Source organism: Arvicola amphibius, chromosome 1, assembly GCF_903992535.2.
Source record: "Arvicola amphibius chromosome 1, mArvAmp1.2, whole genome shotgun sequence".
Lineage (NCBI taxonomy): Eukaryota > Metazoa > Chordata > Mammalia > Rodentia > Cricetidae > Arvicola > Arvicola amphibius.
The window spans coordinates 92,772,795-92,798,790 of NC_052047.1; the positions used below are offsets into that span (position 1 = coordinate 92,772,795).

Consider the following 25,996-nt stretch of genomic DNA (forward strand, 5'->3'; position numbering starts at 1 on the left):
CTCTGCCCTGTTGAGTATAATAGCCAGGCTCACTAGGCAGGCTCTAAGTCCTCATTAGCCATGTGACTAGTGATTACCACATTTACTAGGACAGCTGAAGGCTTCTGTCACCGTAAACATGGTTGATTCTCTGAGCAGTGAGACTTTGAGTTGTTGCCCACTTGAGCCTTTTCTCTTTTTTTCCTAGTTTGTTTATTAGTTTTATTATGGAATTATTATTCCTCCCAAGGGAGAATACTCCATTTTCTAACTAAGCTACATAAAAATATGCCTTCGCAATGGCTCCTAAGTGGAAATTTAAAAAAAAAAAAAAAAAAAAAAAAAGATAAAGTGCTTGGTAGTCAGCATGTTCCTTAGTTAAAAGTTCTCTGGGTGACATCCTGTTGCTTTCACCAACATCTTTTTAAAGTGCCAAGGTGGCACTACCAGAAATCAAAGCATTCTGGATCCTGAGCCAGAAGACTACAGAGTAAGAGTCTAAAATCTCAGAAAAGCTCCTTATTGGTTTAGTCTATCAGTGATGAATACTCGGTGAAAACCAAGATCTGGATTCCACTCAACTGAAGCAGAGTCCCTTAATCTGAGTGTCCAGCATGCTCCCTGGTAACTACGATATCAGGTTTGTTGTTTATTGGCTTGACATTTTCCCCCGGGTTATACCTGAATTTTGAAATTAAATGCTCTATCATTACATGATTAATTTTCTACACGTGGTCCCAAGTTAGGGGCAGAGAAAAGAACAGGATGGCTAATACTATCTAATGCAGCTCTTATTCTGTGATTCATTCAGAAGGATGGAGATAGAGGATCAGGAACTATGTCAGTAAGGCACAAGCTGGCAGGGATCAGAGAGACAAACAGTATTAGAAAGCCATTGTTGGCTGGATTGGAAAGAGCATAGGTTTCTGTGAACTGAGTAAGGAAAGGAGAAAATATATGGATTTGTAAGATCAATCTTTCTTTAGTTTCTGAAGGGATCCTTTGAAAAAGAATGACCGCAGATCATATTTAGGATATTTTCTTCTTCATTAATGTGGCTGAGAGTTCAGCTGTAGGGCCTGCCTAATACAGCAGAGTCCCTGAGTCCAACCCCAGCACTTGGGCTTGGGGGTTACCTTTGTATATTTCTGTGATGATCTGAGTATTGCTCCATTGTTGAGTATCACAGTCATTTTCCATTTGCTGTGCTTCAGAATATGCTGCAGTGCCTCTCCACACCTCCACATTTTAAAGCTTTTCTTATACTGGAGCATCCAAGGAATAAGATATTTTGCCACTGTGCCCAGTGAATGTGAACACTTTATTGGCCTTGATATGTGCTTTCCCAAAATTGACATGGTAATGCATGTCAACTGGTTTGAGCTGGAATGCTGGTTTTGTTACTCTATTGTCAGCCCTGGTTGTTTGCAGATTTTGCCTTTTGTGTTATTAGTATACCAGTATTCTTCATCCAGTTTATCCACCTTACTGCTATATTTTATGAACATATTTTGTATTTCTGAGTAACTCCACATAGCTCTAGAACCATGTGCCCCATGCCTTTCCCAGAGGTCCTGAGCAATGGGGATTGTGTCACTTTCAGCACGCGGTGCCACTGATGGCTACCGTCCAGCCTGAACGCTTTGTTACCACTTACGTCTGAATGGAAATTATGCGCGAAGTAGTTCATTTATTTGGAGAGGTATAATTCGAGTCAGAATTTCAGCTCTAACTTCTAATTGGTCTTTTTCTTTTTCTCAATTGTTTTTAGTGCCCAGTGTTGCCCTTACTGATAACATGTTTTAGAGCTGATATATTGTTAAGTGTCTGGGGAGTAGAACATGACTTATGTAAAAATTAGTTGGGAATTTTTCTTAAATATTCTTTTTCTAAACAGAATTCTGATATTTCACAAAGCCCTCCAGCATGTTAGCAAAAAGTACAAGGAAAATTAAGTTTCTTTGAATCTTGTTACTAGTTTGTATTTCTAAAGAAAAACTTAACAGAAAATGGAGGGAGGTTGTAGTAGCAACAGTGCCAGAAAATATTTCACCTGGATGGAATCAAGGTTTCTGATTTCTAGTACCACCATTCTCTATTTCTAAATAGCAGATACGATTAGAAAAGAAGAAGAGCCCAAGGCAGGAATCCTGAGGAATAAATGAGATGTTTTGTACCCATAATAACAAACTTAAGGAGTGTGTGTTATTTGGTGACTCCGGCTAATATTAAAGCCAAACTGAGTTTGTTACTTGAGATGTGTCGGCTATAGGAGATGAGAAGCTACTAGTCTATTTTGTTTATTAAAATAGGTAGGCCTAGCTGAATTGCACAATCGCTTTTCAAGATTTTCACACTCAACACAATTTAATAGCTTCTGTTTTCTATTTTGCTTTGCATTCATCCTTCCTTACTATATCTAAGACACATAACATGTGTTGAAATTGATTTAAATAGTTATAATGACTTGGCAGCCTATTGAGAAAGCCAAGGCCACAGGCACTCTGAGCTGCCTAGGGAGGCCTGCAGAGAGCCATTCATCTCAGACTCTCCATTGCCACCTAAGGCAAGGCCTTACCTCAGGGCTGCACGGTGTCTGGCGTCTCTGCCTTAACTGTCTCCCTTGCTGTATGTATCACAGGCAGCCCCGGGGTCCCGGCGCACGCCCACGAGGCTGAAGCTGGCTCTGCGCACTTCACAGTCCGGGCGGCTGGCTGGCAGGGAGGGTGCGGGCAGGCGGGGCGGCCAGGGTTGGAGGGAGGGGCCGCGCCCCATGTTCGGCTGGTGACTGCGCCTTCCGCCCCGGCTCGCCTAGGCTCCCGGGATGCGCGGAGGTGGAGGCGGCGATGGCGACGATTCCTCTAGCCGGGCAGCATTCAGGCCGCCGGGCGCAGCTGGGGTCGCGGCTGCAACATGGAGGAGGAAGGGCTGCGCTGCGGCCAGCGGGCAGGTGAGAGGCCGTGGGCCCAGACCAGAGGGACTCTGAGGCAGGAGGGAGCGGGGAGCAAGCTGAGCTTGGCCTGACAGGATGCGCACCTGTGTTAGCGTGCAGCCTGCAGGAAGCTCCTAGGCTCTAAATGGATGAACCACAACCCACCACCACAAGCCTGAGTCCAAGCATCCCTGGAGAGGCCTAGGCCCGTCTTTCCTTCAATTCTAGAGAGCCCCCACCCATTGCCAATCACTGGCGGATGTAAATCTGCAACCTCCCAGCCCATTGTGCTCCTCAACCACCTCATCAATCAATCAGAGACTCAGGTCTTCCCACCCCACCAGCTATTGGCAATCTCCAGGGGGTAGTTTAGCTGGCTAGAAAGAATGGGAGATTTGAAATATCTTACTGACCTTGGGCGAGTTATCTAGCCACTCTGAGGTTTCCCAGATCCTTTCAAATCAGTGGGAACGGACAGAACTTTGTTCTGTGTGATGGTTAGGCTCAAAAAATGCCTGCCATGAAGAAACGACACTTACTGGGGGGTGGGATAAATTAGAATAATCCAATAAATCATGTGGTAGCTTGTAAGGCTTATAAATGTCCAAACGTTTGCTTCAAAGATAAAAACAGCACGGTGTTAGGAACACATCACACAGGGATCTTGATATGTAGCCCAGGGTGATCTTGCCTTCCGCCTCCTGAGTGCTTGGGATTACAGGCCGTGCCACCACTTCCAGCTTTTCACAGCAGAGTCTCATATGTGTCCTTGGCTGGCCAGCCTGGTCTCCATATCACAGAGATCTGCCTGCTTCTGCCTCCTGAGCATTGGAGTTCAAGTCCTGGGCCACACACCGGAATTTTACTAAGGGTTGCCACACTATACAATGTTTGGAACTCCTGGTTCTCCTAGTTACTTCAGCATCCCTCCTCAGCTGTAATCAGATGCATGTGAGTTCATTTTGTGATAAAGTCTCACCATATGTATGTAATCTAGACTAGAAACTTGCTGTATAATCCTGGCTGACTTTGAGTTCATGATTCTCTTGGCTTAACCTCCCCAGATGTGTGCCACTACACTCCGCTTATTCTGTCTTAATGCTGTTAATATATATGCTTAAAACTGGTATTCTGGGCTGGTGAGATGGCTCAGCAGCAAAGGCCCTTGCCACTAATCCTGAAAACCCACATGATGGAAGCAGAGACCCAACTTCCACAAATTATCCTCAGAACTCTACATGCATGCCTGTCTTAGTTAGACTTTCTCTGCTATGATAAAGCACTGACCAAAGCCACTTGGGGAGAAAAAGGATTGTTTTATTTTAGAGCTTGTAGTGCATCACACAAAGTCAGGGCAGGAATTTGAGGCAGGAACTGATGCAGATGCTTTGGAGGATTGCTGTTTATTGGTTTTTTTCATGTCTTGCTAAGCCTGTATACCCAGAACCACCAACAGTGAGCCCACATTATTATCAATTAAGAAAATTCACCCCAGCTAGGCAGCGGTGATGCTCACTTTTAATCCCAATACTTGGGAGGCAGAGACAAGTGGATCTCCAAAGTTACAGAAAAACCCAGTCTTGGCAAACCAAACCAAGAAAGAAAGAAGGAAGGAAGGAAGGAAGGAAGGAAGGAAGAAGGAAGGAAGGAAGAAAAGGAAAGAAAAGAAAATGTACCATAAGCTTGCCCACAGTCGAGGTTCCTTCTTTCAAAATGACCCTAGATGTGTTGACTTGGCATAGAACTAAGTAAACACAGTGCAACAGTCAATACACACGCTAAATAGATAAACACAATAAAAATATAATTAAAGCTGGTTTTATAACTTAAAATCATTCTGATAGAGCTTATTGGAAATAAATATTTAATGTTTAGGAATAGTTAACCACTATTGACTTTGTTCCAAAGCATTGAACACACATACACACACAAGATTATATATATGTTTTGTCATTTGTTTTTTGAGACAGGGTTTTCTCTGTGTCAGAGTCCTAATTTTCCTGGAACTTGCTCTGTAGACCAGGCTGGCCTGGAACTCACAGAGATCCACCTGTCTGCCTCCTGAGTGCTGGGATTAAAGGCATGCGCCACCACCACCATCTGGTTTATGTTTTTGTTTTTGTTCTTAATTTCCTCTTAAAGTCCCAAGAGTTAGTACTCTGTTCTGGTTTGACTTTCTCCCCTGTTCCTTTCTTGGTTTTGAAGTTTTGTGTTCCAGGAACTTTTACTTGGGAACAGAATTTTAATACTTAATAGTATTGTTTTGAGAGTTAAGTAAAGGTTGCTATCTTATCTAAAGCTTCAAGTATGAGAGCATAGGATGTAATAGCAATTCAATAAATGATAGCTATTGTAATTTAGCTTTGAGCCACAGATCCCTTTTGAGTGTGTGTGTGTGTGTGTGTGTGTGTGTGTGTGCGCGTGTGCGTGTGTGTGTGTGTGTAATGGAGTTAAAGAATGTGGGCTTTGAGAAGTAATTGCTTAATTCATATGGAAGTTCTGCCACCTTGCTGAGTGATCTCTCCAACTGGGTTTCCTCATCTTCAAAATGGAGATAGAGATATTATTATGGGGCTTTGGGGAAAGTCAGTAGTGTAAACCCTGAGAACAGTGCCCAGCATATCATAAACACTTTCTAAACAGATACTGACAGTTGTGCTGACAGATTATATTGCAGTTATTTCCTAACATGGAGTTGTATATATTTTTAATTGATTATGCAAAATTGCCCTCATAATAATTCCGAATCATCTTCCCAACCCCTAAGACCTCATGCATTATCACTGAGCTATAACACCCAGCTTTTCTCACTCCAGAGTCAGTGTCCACCCCCTGCCTCCTGCCTGGCTCCTTCTCTTTCTCACTACTGTTCTTTCTTTCCCCTGATTAATTTTGGTGCCTTAGCATCTCATCCTCCACATCTATAGTTGGGGTCTTGTAACTTCCACCATTCCACTTCATTATCACCTTGTTTCTCTAAGCACCGTGATTCCACATTCACAAAATGTATACTTTCTCTGGCCCAGATTCTTGCTACTCCAGTATCTCTGCTCTCCTAACTTCCCAGATGGGTTTTTCTTTTTCTTCCCTTTTCATAAATTAACTCCAAGGTACATTTTTTTTAAAGCCACCAGCAAGACACTGTTGTTGTTCATCTGTAACAATATCAAAAGAGTTTACAGGCATGCAGTCTTAAACTAAAAGCAATAAAAGCTGTCTATTAACTGATAAGAATGTTTTTTCTAGATTATACTTTTATCTCCCATAGAACTTAGTTTATTTTTTTCTTTTTTCTTTTTTTGGTTTTTCGAGACAGTGTTTCTCTGCAGCTTTTTTAGAGCCTGTCCTGGAACTAGCTCTTGTAGACCAGGCTGGCCTCCAATTTACAGAGATCCGCCTGCCTCTTCCTCCCGAGTGCTGGGATTAAAGGCGTGCGCCACCACCGCCCGGCTAGAACTTAGTTTAAAGAAAGCTTATTTAGCAGAAAAGTTGGTGTCACAGTGCAATGAAGTAATTTACCATAGTGTGTGTTCTGCAGTCCATGGCCATTGCAGTAGCAGAGGCTGCTTCTGTCTTAATGAGGGGACACAATGGTTGGTCACACGGCTCTCCCCAAACCGATCTATCTGATTCTCACTGCCAAGGCTGTACTTGTTGTTGGTTAAATGCTGAAAGGCTACTGTTGTAGGCCAGCCCATATCTGTGCTTGAAGCCCCAGTAATCCCTCATTAACTGGACTCAATCTGCAACCTCCCCCCGGCCTCTCCCCCCCCCCCCGATCCAGCAGCTAAAGGGTTGGCACTGGAGACCTCTGGGTTCCAGCTCAAGCTGGTGGTTAAATATTCTGAGGATAGGCTCTGGACCTCCTTAGTGCCGTGGCTTATTCCTGCAGTGTTAAATCAAAGCAAATGTTTTCCAGTTGTCAAGTGTAGAGCACTAAATGTTATCTGTCTTGCTGGAGTCCTGTTTGGGAGAGGATGGAGAGCAGACCCCACACATCTTAGGGTTGGGAACAGTGAAGATTGGTGTGGGTATATATTACATTTCCCTGCATAAGAGAGAAAAATGGCCAGCCTGAGCCTCTTTTCTGTCTCTCCCATGAAGAGGCAGCTTCTGCCTCACTCCATTCTCCCCTTCCCCCTTCTCTCTCTGTCTCTCTCATTTCTGTTTCTCTCTCTGTTTCTCTCTGTTTCTTCCCCCTTCTCCCCTCACCCCTCTCCCTTTCCCTTCCATAATCCACTAAATAAATATCCAACCTCAAGAGACGTGGGTGGGGGCACTGTGGAAAAGAAATAAGGAGCAAGAAGGTTATTCTTTGAATGTACCAAGTGCTTCTTCATCTATGTGTATTTAGCAACTCACACAATACTGTGTGGTTAATATAGTAAATGAATACAGAATTAATACCTCCTATTTGATGATGATATTCCTGTTGTAATAATAACTAGCACTTAGAGTTTATATAATGCTTCTTAAAAGTTTTATTTTTAAAGTATGTATATATGTGTGTGGGGGGGTACATGTATGAATGTAAGTGTCTGTGAAATCCAGGAAAAGGTGTCTAATTCTCTGGAGTTGGACCATCTAGCCTGGATCCTAGAACTGGAACCTGGGTTCTCTGCAAGAGCAACACATACTTTTTACCACTAAGCCTTCTCTCTAGCCCTCATAGTGGTATGGTGAGTGTGTGTGTGTGTGTGTGTGTGTGTGTGTGTGTGTGTGTGCGCGCGCGCGCGCGCGCACGGGCATGTTTGCTGGTGATCAAACACCAAACCTCCTATATGCTAGACAGGTATAGTACCATTGTGCTACAGCTTCAGACTCCAAAGCGTTGCTTTGCACCTTGGAAATTACAAATATAATCTCAGACACCTTTTGTTACTTTAATTTTTTTCTTCTCTCAAATGTAGTCAGGACTTTTCTTTATCAAAGGAGGGTTTTCAGTTAACTAAGAACTTAACTCTCAAGCTAGGAAAAAATGCTGAGAAATAGAGATTTCTCCTTAGAGAAAATAATGGGATTTGTTATTGACTTATAAGCGTTTATTGAAGGGTCACATCATGTGTGAACAATACCCTCCTACTTGTATTCCAAGCACAGCCTGCTGCTTGCTCAGTCCTGCTACTGCAGAGACTTAATCTCTGCTTCCCAAGCTGTTCATTCTCCCTGCCCATCACCTTTCACCCAGCTGGCTTCTCCTCACCAAAGCTCCTTTCATCCTTTCTCAGCTCCTCCCCAAGAGATACATTCAGTACCCCTTGTCCCTGGCTGTAGTCCCTGCTACCGTGCTGATTTAACTCCTCCGTGGAAGAGATCATGGACTTGCAATTGAGAAGTCATGTTCCTGTGTGTCTCTAGTGCCTGGTTTGGGATGTCTTTTCTGTGAGTAGGATTTGTGACATGCTTTTCAAAGCAGTAGAAATGACACTTTTGAATGCTTTTGTGAAATGGAATGCAGTTGCCATGCTCACTAATTCCTTTCTGTCTCTGGGTGTGCTTTTTCTGTGCAGGCGTATATCTTCCTTGGCCCTCTTTTGGCACATGCCCCTCGTCTGTGAGTTGAGGTCCTGACTCTCTTCCTGTTGATTTTTTTTTTTTTTTTGAGAACACCAGAGACACCTCTCTCTGAAGATGAACTCGAGTGTCCCCCTTCGGAATGCTGCCAATGCTACCTTGCCATACATGCCTCCCTCGCAGGGAGGCAACGGCACTTCTCTCCAGGAGGATCTTCGAGACTTTATCCACACATCCACCTTGGTGACTTGCACTTTTCTGCTTGCTGTCGTCTTCTGTCTAGGCTCTTACGGCAACTTTATTGTCTTCTTGTCTTTCTTTGACCCCGCCTTGAGGAAGTTCAGAACCAACTTTGATTTCATGATCTTAAACCTGTCTTTCTGTGATCTCTTCATCTGTGGGATTTCGGCTCCCATGTTCACCTTCGTGCTGTTCTTCAGCTCAGCCAGGAGCATCCCAGAAACGTTCTGCTTCACCTTCCACCTTACCAGTTCAGGCTTCATCATCATGTCCCTCAAGATGGTGGCTGTGATTGCCCTGCACCGGCTCCGAATGGTGCTTGGGAAACAACCCAATTGCACGGCCTCCTTTTCCTGCATCTTGCTCCTCACCCTGCTTCTCTGGGCCACCAGTTTTACCCTTGCCACCTTGGCTACGTTGAGAACCAGTAAGTCTCACCTTTGTCTCCCCATGTCCAGTCTGATGGCTGGGGAAGGGAAAGCCATTCTGTCTCTGTATGTTGTTGACTTTACCTTCTGTGTTGCTGTGGTGTCTGTCTCTTACATCATGATTGCTCAGACACTCCGGAAGAATGCTCAAGTCAAAAAGTGCCCCCCTGTGATCACAGTCGATGCTTCTAAACCGCAGCCATTCATGGGGGCCTCTGTGAAGGGAGGTGGAGATCCTATGCAGGGCACGGTGCCAGCTCTGTACCGGAACCAGAATTACAACAAACTGCAGCACACTCAGACTCATGGGTACACTAAGAACCCCAGCCAGATGCAGATCCCTTCAGCCAATCGACTCCAGCTGGTATCCGCCATCAACCTTTCTACTGCCAAGGACTCCAAAGCCGTGGTCACCTGTGTGATCATAGTGTTGTCCGTCCTGGTGTGCTGTCTTCCTCTGGGGATTTCCCTGGTGCAGGTGGTTCTGTCTGACAACGGGAGCTTCATCCTTTACCAGTTTGAACTGTTTGGATTTACTCTGATATTTTTCAAGTCAGGATTAAATCCCTTTATATATTCTCGGAACAGTGCGGGGCTGAGACGAAAAGTGCTCTGGTGCCTCCAGAACATCGGCCTGGGCTTTCTCTGCTGCAAACAGAAGACGCGACTTCGAGCCATGGGCAAAGGGAACCTTGAAATCAACAGAAACAAATCTTCCCATCACGAGACAAACTCCGCCTACATGCTGTCTCCAAAGCCACAGAAAAAATTTGTGGACCAGGCTTGCGGCCCAAGTCACTCAAAGGAAAGTGTGGTAAGTCCCAAAGCGTCCGCTGCACACCAGCACTGCGGTCAGAGCAGCTCGACACCCATCAACACTCGGATTGAACCTTACTACAGCATCTATAACAGCAGCCCCTCCCAGGAGGAGAGCAGTCTGGGGAAGTTACAGACGGTAAACTCTTTCGGGTTTGCCAGTTCGTACATCGCCATGCACTATTACACCACGAACGACCTGATGCAGGAGTACGACAGCACATCGGCCAAGCAGATTCCCATCCCCTCTGTTTAAATCCCAAGGCCGGGGAAGCGAGGCTCGGGGCAGGTGCTTTTCCAAGCCTGAACAAGCCTTGGGAAGATGTTGAGGCCAGTGGCAAAGCAAAACTTGAAGAGCCAGCTGAAGAGTTGACCTTTAGATTTTCTTTTGTCTGAGATATTAGCATCTGGATTTGCTTCGTGGTTTCCTGACATTTTACGATTTGATGTAAAAACATATTATCGTTTTTGCCCCGATGTGTGTCCCAGTCTTTTGTACTGAAGTACTAAGAAGACGCCAGGAACAGTCCTATGATGACAGCCTTTCAGTCAGTGTTATGGGTCCTTAAATACGGATGGCCGCATTTTTAAAGGTGTCTGAAAAATGGTCTTTCTGAAGTGTTATTTTTATAAACATATGGAATTTGACTCTTTGAAGTACTGAAATAGAAAACAGTATGCTTTTTTTTGGTGGCAAGTTGATTTAGATAAAAAGCTTATTGTTAAAGCAGACACTAGAAATGTGTTACCTGTACTGATGTCCTTACCAGAAGTTCTCAGCCAGTGTGAGGCAGTTACCTAACGACACAAAGTTGGGATTCTTGTCACTTTTTACTGTACACATTGTTGTTTTGTGTCAACTGAGTAGCTAGCTTTACAAAGTGTTTTTGGTAGTTACCAGTTAATTGCTGTTTCAGAAGGATCTTAACCGGGAATCCGGTATGGGGCACTGTTCTGAGAGAGCAGACAGGGTGTGTCTCAGCAGTTTGTCTGTGGGAGGCAGTGTATCCATACATTTAACACTAACTACCCTTATTTAACAAGACGTAGAGATGCACTTGCGGAGGTAAGGTGGGGTGACGTAGGCTTTCCTTCTGTACGAGGAGAATTTAGTAGAGAGCCACCTGACAGTGTTCATATAGATATTCAAAAATAACCTTTTGAATTTAAATCTTGCTATGGAAAAAGATTCAAGGTGATCTATTAATATTTTCAGATGGAGGTTTTCAAGTTTTTCCTTATTCTATTTGTATGGGGCTGGAGATTGAGCCTAGGTCCTTGTGCATGTTAGGCAACCAGTCTATCATCACTGAAGTACACCCCTAACCTCAAACTAATTGTTTTATATTCTCTAATTAACCTTAAACTGGAAATGAGCAACTATGTTATTCTTACACTTCAGACTAGTTTTCTTAGGTTTACTGATGCCTAGGAGAACAACCGTGAAATCACATTTTTAACGTAAAAACATTTTGGTCATGCAGTTAGGATTTGAACTCACTAACTTTGGATTTTGGAATGCTAACTGTTAGACCCAAAACAGAGTATCTTTACAAACTGTTATATCCAACTAGTATTCTCAAAGCTCAGAAGTGCAAGGAACAGAAAGCCCGCAGATCAGAACACTCTCTCCCAGGCTCTGCCCAAACTCTAGGATGGTAGGAGGTGCTGAGAGGTGGAGTAGCTCCCGAGCCAGAACAAGCCTAGCTAGAGCTAGCAGCTCAGCCACAGGCAGTTCAGGGCTCGCCTAGAGCTGGCTTGCCTAGCTTTCCCCTTCTCTTCCCCCCTCTCTATTTTTCTACTAAGGTTTATAGCATATCCACTCTCCTTTATCTTGGTAGCTGGATTCTCTTTGGAAATCACTCTTCCCTGTGGCTACTGTGTTTTACAGATTCAGCACAACAGGGTTCCCACTAATATTCCCCTGAGACAGATTCAACAAAGAATTAAAATATCCAAGACATCTAATATCCTCTCCCAAAATCATTTGGAGAATTTTGGCAAATTGCCAATTAGAGTCTTTTTTTTCTTTTAGGACAGGGTTTCTTTGGATAGCTTTGGCTATCCTGGAATTAACTCTTTGGGCCAGGCAGGCCTGAACTTGGAGATCCTCCTGCCTCTGCCTCCCGAATGCTGAGATTAAAGGCTTGTTCCACCACTACCCAGCACCAATTAGACTTTTGTCTTAATTGAAAACTTAGCATTAAGTCCAATAAAGCAAGCAAATTTGTAATCAATAACAATGCACACTTTTAAAGGTATATATCTCTGGGACTTGGGAGATGGCTCAGAGGTTAAGACCACTTGTTCTTCCAGGGGACCCGGGGTTCAGTTCTCAGCACCGACAGTTCTGCAATCCCAGTTCTCTGGGACCCGGCGCCCTCTCCTGACTGCCTTGGGCACCACATACATATGATGCAGGGACATAAATGCAGGCAAAACACTCAAACACATTAAATTAAAATTAAATCTTTAAAATATTTGAAAAATTACATTCATAAAAAGGTATCTCTTTTGAGGGAGCAGGCATTTAAAATGTGACTTAACAAAGGCTATATAAAAATTACTACTTGTAAATTTTTAAATGCTAGGTTTCCTAGTGTGACCTTTATGTTTGAAATTATTTGACCAGCATGGGGCCCATTTTTAAGAAGTAAAACTTACACAACAAAGAAGACAGAGCATGCACATAGAAAGTGTTCAGTTTCTTTATGTTTATTAAGAAATTATTCCATTTGCATGAAATAGGTAGTGGGCTAAATTCCTGGCCCCCTCCTATCTTTAGAGAGATAACACTTGTCTCTTCCTAAGCTAAACTTGTCTGTCTGTACCAGTATAATGGTCATATTGACATAGGCAGACATATATAACTTGTCACCTCATAAGGGCTAAAAAATAAGTCAAAGTAGTGAGAATTCAGTTGAATATAATTAATTTGCAGGATACATTAATTATTCTCTTGAAGCTTACTGCGTGCAAATTATATATCTCTAAAATGTTTTATAATAAGTGTTCTCATGTTAACCATTAGGCCAGATTTCTATTTCTGATGTTTTAATGTGCTTTTAAAATAAGTTTGGAAAATAAAAGTACTGCAAATCCTAACTTTCGGGTCTTTTGTTTGTTTGTTTGTTTTGTTTTATTTATTTATTTATTTTTTGAGACAGGATCTTACTATATAGTATAGGCTAGCCTCAAACTCCTTCTGCCCCTACTTCCTCATCACAGAAGTAGTGTGTATGCTAGCACATGCTGCTGAAAAATCAAGTTTTGATATGGTGTCGTGTGCAGTCTTTCACTATGCAGCCTAGGCTGGTCTCAAGCGTATAGATCCCATCTCGACTCCCAAGTGCTGGGACTGCAGGAAAGCCTCCAGTGGCTCGAATGAAAATGACCCTATGGCTCATGTTCGAGTGGGTGCAGCCTTATTAGAAGAAGTATGTCACCAGGGGTGGGCTTTTCAGTTTCAAGCCAGTCCTAGTGGCACACTGTCTCTTCCTGCTGCCTGCCGACCTGAATGTAAAACTCTCAACTACCTCTCCAGAATCATGTCTGCCAATGTGCCATCATGCTTCCTACTATGATAGCAAAACTAAACTTCTGAACCTGTAAGCAAACCCCAATTAAGTGTTTTCCTCTATAAGAGTCGCCATGGTCATGGTGTCTCTGTTCTCTTTCTCTCCTTCCCTGCCCCCTCCCTGGTGTGTGTGTGTTGAGCACTGGGGATCGAATCCAGGACCTGGCACAAGCCAGACAATGCCCTGCCACTTTGATTACCTTATATTTCTGTCCTGCCCTTTAAGAGCCATTAGAGTTGTGACAGTGCTCACTTTTGCACAATGAATATGTTCAGCCTTAAAGAGTTATCTTTGAGAAATAAAATAACTTGTTTGCCCATAGTTTGAAGCATCTGTGGTCATACTAAGAATAATTAACCCCAGAATCTTATTTACTAGACTGTTTCCCAGCAGGGCTGGGGATGCTTAAACCTAGTTCTTCATACATACTGGACAAGTGCTACCACCGACCTACATCCTCAGCCATGGTTTATTACATTTGTGTGTGTGTGTGTGCCACAACATATGTGTAGAGGTCTGAGGACAACCTCAAAAGTTGTCTCTACTCCTACCACGTGGGTCTCAGGGATCAAACTCAGGTACTCACCCTTAAGAGCAAGTGACTTTACCTCTGATCCCTTTTATAATCCCAGTCCCCCTTTTTATTTTCTGAGATGGTCTCATAAGGTTTCCCAAGCTGGCCTTGAAGTTACTTTGTACTCTGGGAATACCTTGAACGGATCCCCCTACCTCACTCTCCTGATGTATCTGTGACATAGAACCTCACTACTAAGCCTGGCTAAACAACCTCTTTAAAATGAGATTAACCTGGAACAAATATAGAGTTTGTTTGTTTGTTTCTTTTTTTTAGAACTTTCAGTTTCTCAACCAAGGTTTTATCTAATGAAAATTTAAACTGGGGAACTGTAGTAAGAAAAGGTCAGGCATCTACAAAGTCGTCTGTCGTCAGGGCTGTAGGACAAGGGCACAAGAACGATTACACAGCAAGAATGATATATTCGTTACTTACCTCTTTGTGCAGTCCAGGACTCAGCTAATAGAATCGTGCTGTCCACATTTAGGGTGGGTCTTCCCACCTCAGTCCAACCTAGAGATAGTCCCATAGACCTGCCCAGAGCTTTGTCTTTTCGGTCATTTTGGTTCTAGTCAAGTTAACAACCAATTTTAACCTGGGTCGCCAAGCTACTGCTACTGTTAACTCCCGAACAAGCCTTCCTGACACCTATACAGCCAGTGACTGTTCATAGAGATACCACCCTCTTGGTTGTCCATAGTTCACACACACATCAAATACCCAGGAAGTGGCATTTCTGTGCATAGAGACAATTAGAAGTCGTAGTCCATTCTTTTCTGTACCTTCCCCTGAAGTCAGGACTAGGAGAAGACTCAATCTGTGATCTGAAGAGATGGTTCAGTCACTAAAGCCTAGGCTCACAACCTAAATGTCAAGAAGATGCAATTTGGGTTCTGCAAATGAAATACAGACCCAGATTTCTCTGCAGCAGCATCTTTGTGACCAGTCACTTGCTGTTTAGATGTCAAGAGGGCTTGTTACTGCCAGATAACGGCAACACTAGCACCATCATCCTCCCTCTTGAGACAATACAGCTGCTCAGTTAAAGACATTTCCTAGGGCTGGGGATATAGCTCAGTGGTACAGCCCCTGATTGTCATGTGCAGGGTCCTGGACTTGACGCCTACACACACACACACACACACACACACACACAGACACACACACACACGAGGGAGGGATGATGCAGAGTCAAGATGTCAAGCAGTATTCTCAGTGATATTCATCACTCTTCTAATTCAGTTCCTTCTGTGATATAAGAACTAAAGTTTAAGTTCCCCCAAAAAAACATTTTATAAAAATAGTAAGGAAAATAGAGAGAGCAAACACATCTTCATAAAGAAGATAAAGAAAAAAACATGGGTGCTATAAAAGATTGCTTGCTTCTATTTTTGTCAGGAAGCTGTGGCTGGTATTTCCCAACTCCTCATCTCTATCCCTGATAGCCTAGTTAGTACAATGTACATAGTCTGATAGGTTAGGGTTCTTTCCAGGTCCAACGTATCAATTAAAGAGGCAGGAAAAATAAAAAAGGGGGGAGATTTCATTAATGTACGCACTGGGAAGAGGAACAGATATTGGGTCCTATGAGCCTAGAGTAGATCTTAGAGTAGATCTGAAACTTAAAACTTGGAGATGAGAGGGGCTGGAGAGATGGCTCAGAGGTTAAGAGCATTGCCTGCTCTTCCAAAGGTCCTGAGTTCAATTCCCAGCAACCACATGGCGGCTCACAACCATCTGTAATGGGGTCTGGTGCCCTCTTCTGGCCTGCAGGCATACACACAGACAGAATATTGCATACATAATAAATAAATAAATATTTAAAAAAAACTTGGGGATGAGAGAAGACGGCTGAAGGCTGGGTCTCAGTTTCTCCTCATGCCGACCTGGAACTCACTCTATAACGCAGGATGAGCTTGAGTATACAGCATCCTCCTGAGCCCCAGGTTTACGGGACTGTGTCACCAGCTTGAGGTTTAAATAGAGAATGAACTGAGGCAGTGGGGAAAGAAGTCTGAATAAGTTGAGGATTCCTTGCCGAGGTGGCACTGGGTTTGTCACTGTGTCATTGTTTCTGCAAGGTGCCGGGAGATCAATCTCATGGTGGAGGAGGTTCCCGTGAGGAACCTTATTTCTGCTTCCAAATGTAGCCTCAGTTGTATGGATAATTCTCCACCCCTCAGCCCCTTTTCTCTGAGGCTTTGCTCTTCCTGGAATACAGGTGAGTGCAGTCTTTAGACAGTGGCTTATCCTTATGACTTCCGTCCTAAAGGGGATCAGATAAGTTGGGCATGCATTGCTTTACCTGCTTCTCTTCCCGGCATGTGCGCTGTCTTCCTCTGCTGTTCACTATCATTCATGTGCCCCAATCCACTTCGAACTGTTTGTAAAAGAATTCATCATACAATAGTGGGTGATGTCCTGGCGGTAGTGGCGCAGGCCTTTAATCCCAGCACTCGGGAGGCAGAGGCAGGCGGATCTCTGTGAGTTCGAGGCCAGCCTGGTCTACAAGAGCTAGCTCCAGGACAGGCTCCAAAGCTACGGAGAAACCCGGTCTCGAAAAACAAAAAAAAAACAAAACAAAACAAAAAAAAAAAACAAAAAAAAGAAGAAGAAGAAAGAAAGAAAGAAAGAAAGAAAGAAAAAAAGTGGGTGACGAAATCTTTGATTATTTATTAGTTATGATTTCCTGGGCCTGGTCTTTTGCTCTAAAACTCTGGTTATAATTGTTAGGTTTTAGAAAGAGAGAGAGGAGGAGAAGAGATTTGAGAGAGAGGCAATGAGTTGAATTGTCCCTGAGGCAAGAAGTTTATTAATGAGCCATCCAGATGGCTCAGCAGGTAACATACTTGCTGCCAAGCCTGATGACCTAAATTCAACACTCTGGACCCACATTGGAAGAAAACTCACTCCTGCAGGTTGTCTTCTGAACACCACACCCGTGTTGTCCTCTGCACACTCACCTGAGTGTGTACACACAGAAACACAGACAAAACCATGCATTTTTTCAAGTTTATTAATACTGTTGGTGGCAGCAGCATACCAGTGAGAGGGGTTCAGAAATACAATTTCAGCCTCACAAGACAAAATGAACTGTTATCTTTGACGGCCTTCAGGGGATGAGAAGAGACAAGCCTAACTAGACTTAGTGTGTGGTTTTTGCTCCATGACCCAGGAAGTGGATTGGGGCACATGTGACATGCTTTGTAAGGATTGTTCTTTCTCTGGATTGGGAAGTAGGTGTAACCCATGAAATGTGACAATAGTCAAGCTGCCTTCACCTCTGGGTGGCATCAGAGGACGATGTGTGTTCTTATCAGCCCTTCCTGCAGTGGGCCTCGTTACCTGGAGGCCAGTTTCTCTGTCTATACGATATGGCATTTTCCTTATGTATATAAAAACAAAGAATCAGAAATGGCTTTATGGAAAGGAGGATGTGGGGGTGCCAAGGGACTGGTAAATGTTGAAGCCATTCTGGATTGCTTTTGTTGACTCAGAGCATTGTTTGATAGGAAGCCCCTAGTATAGTGGTGGTTCCAAGGCTGGTATCTAAATCACACATTTAGATGTTTGCCTTTCTGGTATGGCTTCACATGGGAGAGAGAGAGGAAGCCAGCACTCTAATAAATCTTCTTATCAGCGCCCTAATACCATAATGAAGGCCCTACCTTATGACCCAGTTTGACCTAACTGCATCCTTTGAAATTTTATCTCCTAATATAGACACACAGTGCACAAGGGTTAATAATGTATTCGTGAGAACATAGTTCATGCCATGTAGTTATCTGTAATGACTATTTATTATTTTACTAATTAATATAACTGTCTTCCCACAAGAATAAAGCTCCATTAGGAACATCCCTCGCACCTGTGAGTTCTTGGCTCTAGTGGGTCTGTGTTTGTTTGTTTTAAGATATAATCTCATATTTGAGTTCAGACTAGCCTTGAATTTACTGGGTAGGCCAGGGTGGCCTCAAACTCTTGCAGTCTTCCTGCCCTGGCATTCTAAATGTTGGGATTATAGGTATGCGCCATTATGCGTGGTGGGAAACAACTTTTGAATAAATTAGTTAACTAATCAGTAACTGAATGGAACGATGCATGGCAGTCTATGTAGCTACTGGATCTTGCCAGTGCTTTTTGTTTCTCTATCTACCTGGCCACTGGTTTTGATTTCAGCTGACAAGGACTACAGCATACTCTCATTGTTCTTCCTTGAGTATACGAATTCTCCAGCCCTGTGTCATAGCTAAGTTTGCAGGGATCTTGAGTAGTACGAGGTAGTACAAAGGCCGGTTAGAGCGATGACATTATGCTGACTGGGAGCAAATGAACAGGGATATAAACTTAATCAAAATAAAGGAACCTTCTACTTCAGCAAATTTTCTAGGACTTGAGTGGTGTGAGACATGCAGAGAGATTCCTTCTGGCCCCTCTTACAAGCAAGAATAAACACAATGCTCCGTGGGCCTATTTGGGCTCTGGAGACAGCACACCAGACTTCTCACTTGGATGTACCACTCCTGCACATGTACTGATCTTGGAATGCTCTTCGTTTTGCGTGGGGCCTTGAAGGAACAGTAGATGGTTGTTCAGCAGGTCCAGGCTACTGTGCATGCTACTCTACCACTTGGACTGCCAAGTCCTGCAGATCTAATGGCATTTGAAATATCAGTGGCAAATAGGGGATGTTGTCGGAAGCCTGTTTCAGGAATATATATGTCATGAATGAATCACAGCAGCGGTCCTGGAGATTTTAGAGAAGCGTGTAATAGGCCCCCAGACCTTAGCACAACTGTCTCCATGAAGACAGTGCCATTCAGGCTGTAAAGCTCACATGTAGACAGCACCACCCACCAGAACTAAAACCAAGGCCTAAGTCCATAGTTTTGGGAAAGTCTCTAAATGTGCTAACCTTGCATTTTGGCTTCTGTGGTTCTGCTCTGTGTTCTTGTTAACTGAAGTATGTCAACACAGAACACAGTGTTTGTGTTTAAAAGCACGCCCCAAGAAAGGATCAGGGCTAGACTGGAGTTTTGAACACCAGACTTTCTATTGGCTTAAACCCGTGTTCGAGCAGTTTTCTCTGGTGAATGCTCCACAACATTTCTGGAGATCCCAGAGATCAGACCTTGAGACATTGAGAGGGTCTCAGAGCAAGGAAGGAACAAGGAAGAGTGTAGTGGGCAGGGGACTTTTAGAGTGTGCACAGCCCGAAACTTTCCAGATCTCCAGGGCTCAACCACTGCCAAACACTTCAGAGAGGTCTGACACCTCAACCCCAAAAGGAAAGAAATTAGAAAGTTGCCTTGTCTGTCACCTCCAGAGGTGAGTCTGGTTAAGAAACCTTCTGTTTGGACACATAGGAGGGACGGATGTGGCTGCTGATCCAGTGTCTGTGATCCAGGTGAGATTTACTGAATCCCTCTGTCTGTCCAGGTGTATGAATATGAGGTGGTCACCCCTAGGTGTTTTCTACTGTGTGTCTGTCTATGTGTGTCTGTGTGTCTTTCTAGTTTTTTTTTGGTCAGTTCTGTTTTCTGTATTGATCAGTGGTTTTCTCTGATGTGGGAACGTCCTTGTTTAAGACCTGTGCTCCCCATTGTTGGAGAAACAAATCCTTTTCGTTCTGCCAGGTCACCCAGAGAAACCCCTATACCCTCTACCTGTCCCGCTCTGGAAGTGGGTCAGGGTTGTTGCTTGTGTGGAAGTGGGGAGAAGCCACTTCTTGTCCAGAGCCCCCTGCTGTCTAAGTGGAATGCACACGGGCAGGGGGAAATAGCTCCCCAGGGAGCTCCACTCCATGCCTGTTCTAAGCATCCTCAGGGAAGAGAAAATTCCCCTGAACAGAGCCAAAAGGAAAGGAGAAAGTCAACTGCTTTCTCTTTTATGATTTATGTCATCTTTTAAATCAATGATCTGTAAAACCCACCATTCTCTGAAAAAAGTAAAAAACAAAACAAAACAAACAAAAAACCAAAAGCAAAAACCAAAAGCAAAAACCAAAAGACTATCCTGGGCTGGAGAGGGAGATTGCTGCCAGGTAACACAGCCTGGACAAAACATATTTTCCCCTCTGTCCAACACTGACCAAGGAGACTTTAAGCAATTTTCACTAGGTACTTTTTAGAAAGATTAAAGACAGCTACTAAAAAGATTTCCTTTGTTACAGATAATAAAATTTTTTATAAGAGTTAAAAGTTTAAGTATAAGCAGATCCAAGTGGCTGGAGGTAGTTCAAAGGGTGTTTGACAACAGACAATTGATTGGGATAAGACCTTTTGTATAAATGGAAAGAAAGCCACTGTCACTTTCTTTGATAATGAGACACAGAGTTACAAATACCCAGCAAAATGCTGATGTTTTCTTCTTTGTCAGAAGAATATATCCTAACTGAAAGTTCTGCCTTCAATCAAAAGATACAATTGGACTGTTCTCAGATTGATAACAAAGATTCCTTGGGATACAGAATTTTTGTTTTATTGATTTTTATTGAACTCTACATTTTTCTCTGCTCCCCTCCCTGTCTCTCCCCTCCCCTTCAACCCTTTCCCAAGGTCGCCATGCTCCCAATTTACTCAGCTCTTTTTCTACTTCCCATGTAGATTAGATCTATGTAAGTCTCTCTTAGTGTCTGTATTGTTGTGTAAGTTCTCTGGGATTGTGATTTGTAGGCTGGTTTTCTTTGCTTCATGTTTAAAAACCACTTATGAGTGAGTACATGTGATAACTGTCTTTCTGTCTCTGAGTTAGCTCACTCAATATGATGTTTTCTAGCTCCATCCATTTTCCTGCAAAATTCAAGATGTCATTTTTTTCTGCTGTATAGTACTCCATTGTGTAAATGTACCACATTTTCCTTATCCATTCTTTGGTTGAGGGGCATTTAGGTTGTTTCCAGGTTCTGGCTATGACAAACAATGCTGCTATGAACATGGTTGAGCACATGTCCTTGTGGCACAATTGAGCATCCTTTGGATACATACCCAAAAGTGGTATTACTGGGTCTTGAGAAAAGTTGTTTCCTAATTTTCTGAGAAATCGCCACACTGACATCCAAAGGGGTTGCATCAGCTTGCATTCCCACCAGCAATGCAGAAGTGTTTCCTTTTCCCCACAACCTCTCCAGCATAAGTTGTTATCAGTGTTTTTGATCTTGGCCGTTCTTTCAGGTGTAAGATAGAATCTCAGAGATGTTTTGATTTGCATTTCTCTGATGACTAAGGATGTCGAACATTTCCTTAAGTGTATTTTAGCCATTTTAGATTCCTCTGTTGAGAGTTCTCTTTTTAGGCCTGTACTCCATTTTTTAAATTAGATTATTTGTTCTTTTGATGATCAATTTCTTGAGTTCTTTGTATATTTTGGAGATCAGACCTCTGTCTAATGTGTGGTTAGTGCAGATCTTTTCCCATTCTGTAGGCTGTTGTTTTGTCTTGTTGACCTTGTCCTTTGCTTTACAGAAGCTTTTCAGTTTCAGGAGGCTCCATTTATTGTTTCTTTCAGTGTCTGTGCTGCTGGGGTTCTATTTAGGAAGTGGTCTCCTGTGCCAGTGTGTTCAAGTGTACTTCCAAACTTTCTTTTCTATAAGGTTCAGTGTGGCTGGCTTTATGTTACGGTCTTTGGGGATACAGAATTTTTTAAACCAACCCTCCAGGACTGGACTGGCCCAACACCAAGTTCCTCTAATTAATCAACTAACCAGTTCTCAGTCCAGATTAAACAATACCCATGACCCTGGACACAAAAGGGGAAATTACAGTCCATATTGTCTGGTTTGAAGAGACAGACATCCTGGCCAGTTACCCTGGGATATGTAGCTCCTGCCTGTGAAGAAACCTGCAACCTTGATTCTCATGAGTTTGATTCTTCTAGATAGGTGTACAATATCTTGGATCTGAAAGATATATTCTTCGGTCTCCCATCAGCAGAAGTAACTCAATCATTTTTATTTTATCGGTCTGTCTTGTCTGCCCCCCCCCCTCTCTTTCCCCCCATATCTACCTACATACCATCTACCTATTTTGATTTTTTTTTTTTTTTTGGTTTTTCGAGACAGGGTTTCCCTGTAGTTTCTAGAGCCTGTCCTGGAACTAGCTCTTGTAGACCAGGCTGGCCCCGAACTCAGAGATCCGCCTGCCTCTGCCTCCCGAGTGCTGGGTATTTTGATTTTTTTGAGACAGAGTTTCTCTGTATAGCCCTGGCAGTCCCAGAACTCACTCTGTAGACCAGCCTGGCCTCGAACTCACAGAGATCCAACTACAAGATCCAAGTGCTTCTGCCTCCTGAGTGCTGGGATTAAAGGCACAGGCCACCACTACCCAATCTCATCTTTGCTTCTTAAATGGATGGACCAAGTGGGAGATTACAGTGGGCAATATACCTAGACCAGGTTGCCCTAGGACTTAAAGTTACTAATACAGACTACCTGCCCTTCCACCAGAGGTTTCCTGGTGGAAATAGATTATAAAATAGATTATAAAAGGGTCACTGAGGGACTGCTACCAGAGCCACAGACTTGGGGCTACAAAAGGTCAGCTAAGAAAGCCCAACTTTGTACATGAGCGGGTACCAGCTGAGGAGAGGCAGAGGGAGCCTGTCTCACAGCAGGATTGCTGCCAGCCTTCAGATCCTAACTCAGACTAAGACACAGGTTCATGAGTTCCTACCCGGGGGCTGGAGAGATGGCTCAGAGGTTAAGAGCACTCCCAGCAACCACATGGTGGTTCAAAATCATCTGTAATGGGGTCTGGTGCCCTCTTCTGGCCTGGAGGCATACACACAGACAGAATATCGTATACATAATAAATAACTAAATAAAAAAAGAGTTCCTAGCTGGACCTCACTACCTCTGAATGCCAGAGATCATGGAAATGACAGGAAAAAGGGGTTGCTAAGCCCCTAATCTGGACCGAGATGAACAAATGGCATTTGAGGCTTTCAAAACAGCTCTAGGACGGAGGAGAAACTGTGGTCATGGTGTAAAATAAAACAACAACAGAACGTGCCTGTCCCAGAAGCATCTGAATGTAAAAATGACACATCACAATGGTGTGACAAGAGTGTCACTGTAATGGGAGGTAAAACAAAGCCTCGGGAAGATGACAAACCAAACCAAACTGGTTCTGACTTTCAGTTTAGCCCTAGACTTTCCAGACAAAAGGACTTTTAACCCAAACTGGGGGCATAAAAATGCCCTATGATAATTGGGTCCTATAACCACAGAATGGCCCCTATTTAAGGGCTATGGTGGCTGCTGCTAGTTTAATGAAAAAAACAAACGAATTAACTTTGGGCCAAGATCTTCTACTCACGACAGCTCACGACACAGCTGAAGCCCTGCTCTGAGGAGCCAGAACACTGGCTGTCTAATAATGTGTGAGGCAGTACCAGGCCTTCCTGACCCCCACCCTCAATCTAGTTTGAGAAACCTACAGCCATCGATTTGGCTACCCTCTTGCCTGAGGATGCAGGTTTTCATCCATGACTGTCATGAGATGAAAGATGAAACCGGGTATGCGGTACTGCAGCTCCCAGTAGTTACTTTATTTGAAACATCACTCTTTATTCTTTGGAAATTTCACATCATGCACCCCACTCACCTCCCAAGTCCCTCCATACCCTGCAGTATGCCCCTCCCCCAAATTAAAACAAACAACCCACCTTGCTCCTCCATCTTTCCAACACTTCATCCATCCTAGCGTCCTCAGGAGCTGCGGTGTCACTCAGTTTACTCCTTTTGTGCAATCAGCCCCACCCGTCAAGTGTTCATTGCAGTGAGTCATTGGTCTGGTTGAAGGCCTCTGGTATTTGGTGCACCATCATCACTGGGCCCTCACTGAAGCTTCTCTCAGATATCCTGCTGTTGCCCCAGCTCATGAAGATTCCGTGGTTATCATTCCACAGGACCAGTCCCTTCATGCACTCCAGCAGGTCATGGATGGGGCAGCTGTTAGGGTGGACCAAGCCAAAACCCAGAATGTGGACTTGGGTGGTAGCTGAACTGTTTGGTCTGGGTCACCTCTCCTATGTGCTGAAATCAGCTCTCCCATTAAGAGGTGGCACCAGTTCTGCTGCAGTGTCCAGTGAGGGGCAGGGCCAGGTCTCCTGGCTCCAGTAACGGACAGGGCTGGTTCAACATGGCTTTCGGATTTCAATGTGCATGGTTCCTATGACCTCCTGTGGTAATATGAACCACAGACATCAGTCCAGACCATGGCTGCTGTTGGATCACGGACCCAGACATGGCCCACAGAAGAATCCCAGGCCCAACCCTGTGTGGCTGCACAGGTCACTCAGATTGGCAAGGGCAACGACGCCCTTGGACACCAACATGGCCACGGGTGGTGGCCCAGATCCCTGGCATCAGCATTGCCTTCAGTGGTATCAGACACAGACATCAACACAGATCTTGGCTGGGGTAGGGTCACAGACCCAGACATGGCCCTCAGCAACAGCCCTGTCCCAGACAACAACCTGGCCCCAGGAGGCAGCAAAGGCCACTCAGATTGGCAGGGCCCTAGTAGTGGTATGACCCTTGGGCAACAATGTGACCTAAGCTTAGATGCCACCTTGGTCCCAGGTGACAGTGTAGGTGACAGTGGTCCCAGGTGTAGAGTAAGGCTCCAGCAACAGTATAGTACCCGGACCCCTGGTATCGGCATAGCATTTGATGGTATCAACATAGACCCTGGCTGCAGTAGGGCCACAGACTGGTCACTCAGATCTGTATGGCTGTTGCTACAGTATGATCCTTAGATCCCTACATGGCCTCAGGTGATGGCCTAGACCCCAGGTTTCTGCATGGCTTTCAGTGGTATCAGGAGTAATGGATATCAACCCCGACTCTGACTATGTAGGACCACAGACCCAGACACGGTCCCAGGCAGCAGTCCAAGTTGGATGTCACTGTGGCCCCAGGTGGTAGCACAGGTCATCCAGATTAGCATGGTCACGGTGAAAGCATGACCCTCCGAGACCAACATGGACTCAGGTGTTTGACAAGACCCTGGTCATCCACATGGCCATTAGTAGTTAACACAGACCCTGGTTGCTGCAGGGCCACGGGCCCAGACATGGCCTCCAGCAGCAGCACAGGCCTGGATGCTATCAGGTCCCCCAGTGGCAGCATGGCCCTTGGACACCAAAATGGCTACAGGTGGCAGCTCATATGTCAGGCATCCCTGTGGCCTTGGTGGCAACATGGGTCATGGATGTCAACATGGATTGCAGTAGTTACTTTAAATGAGTTGGGCCCAAGTCAGGTACCTCAGTTCAGAGAAAAGAACTGACTGATCTGTCCCAGGCTCTCAGATGGGGTAAAGGAAAAGTCCACCGACATATACACCGACACTCTGAATGCTTTTGCTACCAGCCATGTCCACAGGATGATCTATAGAGAGTTTCTCACCATCGGGGAAAGGGACATTAAGAAATCTTGGTCTCACAGAGAAACAGTGTCTTGGAAAACAAACAAAAACCAAGAAATCTTGGCCTCCTAGAGGCTATTTGGCTTCCCCTAAAAACTGCTACTCTTCACTGCTGTCTGTTGACTAATGGCCCTAAGACCAGTGGGGTCTATTGTTATTCTGATGACATGGTATCCGCCTGAGACTCTGGTAAAGAAGAAAGGGTCAGATAACAGGTTGATGGAGGACACCAGAGGGAAAGATCATCCTCCCAGAAACAGCTGGCAGCACTGTTGATAACTTACCATTACCAGGCTACTTATCTGGGATCCACAAAACTTTCTGAGTTGGTCAGACCAAGACATGTTCTACCTGGACTGGACGGGCTAGCACAGAATGTCTCCGCCAGGTGCCAGGTTTGTGCTCAAGTGAATCCAAAACAGAGCCCTCACCCAGAAAGGGGCCTGAATGAGGGAGAACAGATTTCACCAAGATCTTGATGGCTGGGTAAGGGTAAAAGTGCCTCC

General features: G+C 44.3%; 1 protein-coding gene across 1 annotated transcript; it reads left to right on the forward strand.

The window, feature by feature from the left end:
* Positions 1–8,542: 8,542 nt before the first annotated feature.
* On the forward strand, positions 8,543–10,165 carry Gpr75 (G protein-coupled receptor 75). The gene has a single exon (XM_038317401.1). It carries the CDS (start codon positions 8,543–8,545, stop codon positions 10,163–10,165), a length of 1,623 nt encoding a protein of 540 aa, XP_038173329.1.
* Positions 10,166–25,996: the final 15,831 nt, after the last annotated feature.